The 2,806-nt window shown below is 32.9% G+C and overlaps 1 protein-coding gene across 1 annotated transcript in view; it reads right to left on the bottom strand.

Annotated features, from left to right (window-relative positions):
• The window catches only part of LOC106884224 (GTPase-activating Rap/Ran-GAP domain-like protein 3), a 1,434,052-nt gene that overhangs the window by 47,501 nt on the left and 1,383,745 nt on the right, over window positions 1-2,806 (bottom strand). Inside the window, exon 20 of the mRNA XM_052965840.1 lies at window positions 1,388-1,492. Coding sequence (XP_052821800.1) covers window positions 1,388-1,492 — 105 coding nt within the window. The remainder of the gene's footprint in view (window positions 1-1,387; window positions 1,493-2,806) is intronic.

Raw genomic sequence — 2,806 nt, 5'->3', positions numbered from 1 at the left:
TGCATGCATATACACATATAATATTTAGTGACTCATACATTCACACGCACACACACACACACACACACACACACACACACATGCACAAATACACACACAAGTGCATGAACATCCTGTTAAACCAGCCAACCCCCGCCATCATTGAAGATAGATGTTACAATATAATGACACTAAGATATATACATAGAAATGCATGTGTGTACACAGACACATACACATGCATACACATATATTTGTGTGTTTATATATATACACACACACGCACATATATGCACACATACATATACACATAATTTTTAGTGACTTACACACACACACATGCACATATATGCACACATACATATACACATAATTTTTAGTGACTTACACACACACACGTGTATATATGTGTCTGAGTAACTAAATTTTCTTATCTTTATGCTTTTTATAAGTGTCCTTATTTCTAAACAGTAAAGATTTTACACACCTGTTCCAAACTGTGTTGATGGTTCAGGTGACAAATTAGGATTAATATTGTAAAGAAGATAAGGAAATCATTCACACTGTTTTGTCTCTTGAATATATACAGCTTTAGAATATGTTGGAAACAATAGAAGCAGTTTGACACCTTATTTTCTTGGTCTTTGTCTCTAAAAGCATACAGACATACATACCATGCAAACACATACACACACACTTGCTCTTAACATCGCTTCATAAATGAAAGGGATATACACGCGTGCGCACACACTAAAAACACATACGCACATACACAAATGCATAGATAGATAGATACATATATATATATACATATATATATATACATATATATATATATATATATATATATATATATATATATATATATATATATATATATATATATATACATACACACACACACACATATATATATATATATATATACACACACACACATATATATATATATATGAATATGTATATGTATATATATGTATGTGTATATATATGTATATATGTATGTGTATGTATATATATATATATATATATATATATATACACACACACATACACATACATAATATATATACATACATATATTTATATATTTTACCTTATAGATGTGAGAGATTGAGAATGAGAGAAAGAGAGAGAGAGATAGAGCGCGAGAGAGAGAGAGAGAGAGATACACACATCACATACACCCAGACACACATACATATGTATGTATGTGAGTATTGTATGTATGCATATATATGTATATGCATGTGTTCTATTCACAAGATATTGCTCACTGGTTGCAAAGCAAACATTTTAATCATCCTGTTTTGCTATTACTTAAAAATGCATATTTTCACTGGATACATTTTACCCTCATTCCTCTATCTTTAAAAAAAATTTTTTTTTGTTTTGAATGAAATCTCACCTGACCAATTCGGACAAATTCAGCCTGCCTAGCTCGTTCTTTTCTCCTTGACCCATGGCCATCTCCTATCACATCACTGAAAGCCCTGCGATACAAGATATTATTCTGAAAAATAAAGGAAGAATATATTTCAGTTAACACATGGTAAATGAATACACTTTTAAACAGGGGTGTGCAGGTAATTTTTGTATATAGTAGATGCAGGTATTAGTGTGTAGTTAAAAAGTTTATCCCACAGTTCTGTTGTTTCTAGTTCAGTCTCACTGCCTGGCAACTTTGGCAAGTGCTTGTTAAAATAGTTTTGAGTGAGATATTGTAAATCAGAAAACTACATATATACATAATACATACATACATACATGCATGCATACATGCATGCATACATACATACATACACACATACATACACATACACATATACATACACACATATGTATATGTATAAATATATATATATATATATATGCACACACACACACGCACACACACACACACACATATCTATGTCTCTCTCTCACTATGTATGTATATATATATATATATATATATATATATATATATATATATATATTTATATATATATACACACACCAGGTGTCGCCATTTTATACTTTTAATTTTGCACATGTTTATTTTTGATTTAGTTGACTAGACAGTATAGTAAGGTCAGTTGGACACTGTCTGCGAGAAAAACAGCACCATGACACAATCCACTGTACTGTTTGGCATTCACACAGGAAGCTCCAATACGAACATTTCAGAATGTTTGGGTGTCAATCTGAGGACAATGCAATCTGAGTATATGTACTGAGAGTGATAAAAATCAAACATCTAGTCAACATCATGGTGTTTGGAGTGATCGCTAGTGATGGTGACGTTATGCCTCCATTCATCTTCCCACATGACCTTAAACTCAACATGGAGGCCTACAAGTGCCTGGAGGAGGTAGTGCTACCCTGGGTCAAGAGGGTGGCTGCTGGAAGACCCTATGTCTGGCAACAGGACTCTGCAGAATGCCACATAAGCAGGAGAACCCAGTCATGGCTGTCGGAAAATTTCAGCGATCACATCATCCCTCATATTTGGCCACCTAACTGCCCAGACTGCCATCCACTTCATTATTATGTGTAGGGCACAGTTGAGCAAGAGACCAACAAAACTTGTAACACCAAACTGAAGTTAAGAATTATGGCAGCATTCACCAACTTAAACAAGAAGACTATCTAAAAGAATTGCAGGAGATTCCAAAGTGGTCTGGAGGCCATGGTTGAAGCCAATGGCGATTTTATTGAATAAATTTACTCTTTAATATTTCAAGATATTTTTATGTAATTTTGGTAAATATATCTGTTAAAATGAGATGTCAGTGTTATTTTCATTTTTGTGTAATTCACCGCACCATATATATATATATATATA

This window comes from Octopus bimaculoides, chromosome 2, assembly GCF_001194135.2.
Source record: "Octopus bimaculoides isolate UCB-OBI-ISO-001 chromosome 2, ASM119413v2, whole genome shotgun sequence".
In the NCBI taxonomy this organism is placed as follows: domain Eukaryota; kingdom Metazoa; phylum Mollusca; class Cephalopoda; order Octopoda; family Octopodidae; genus Octopus; species Octopus bimaculoides.
This window is presented reverse-complemented; position numbering and strand designations above follow the sequence as displayed.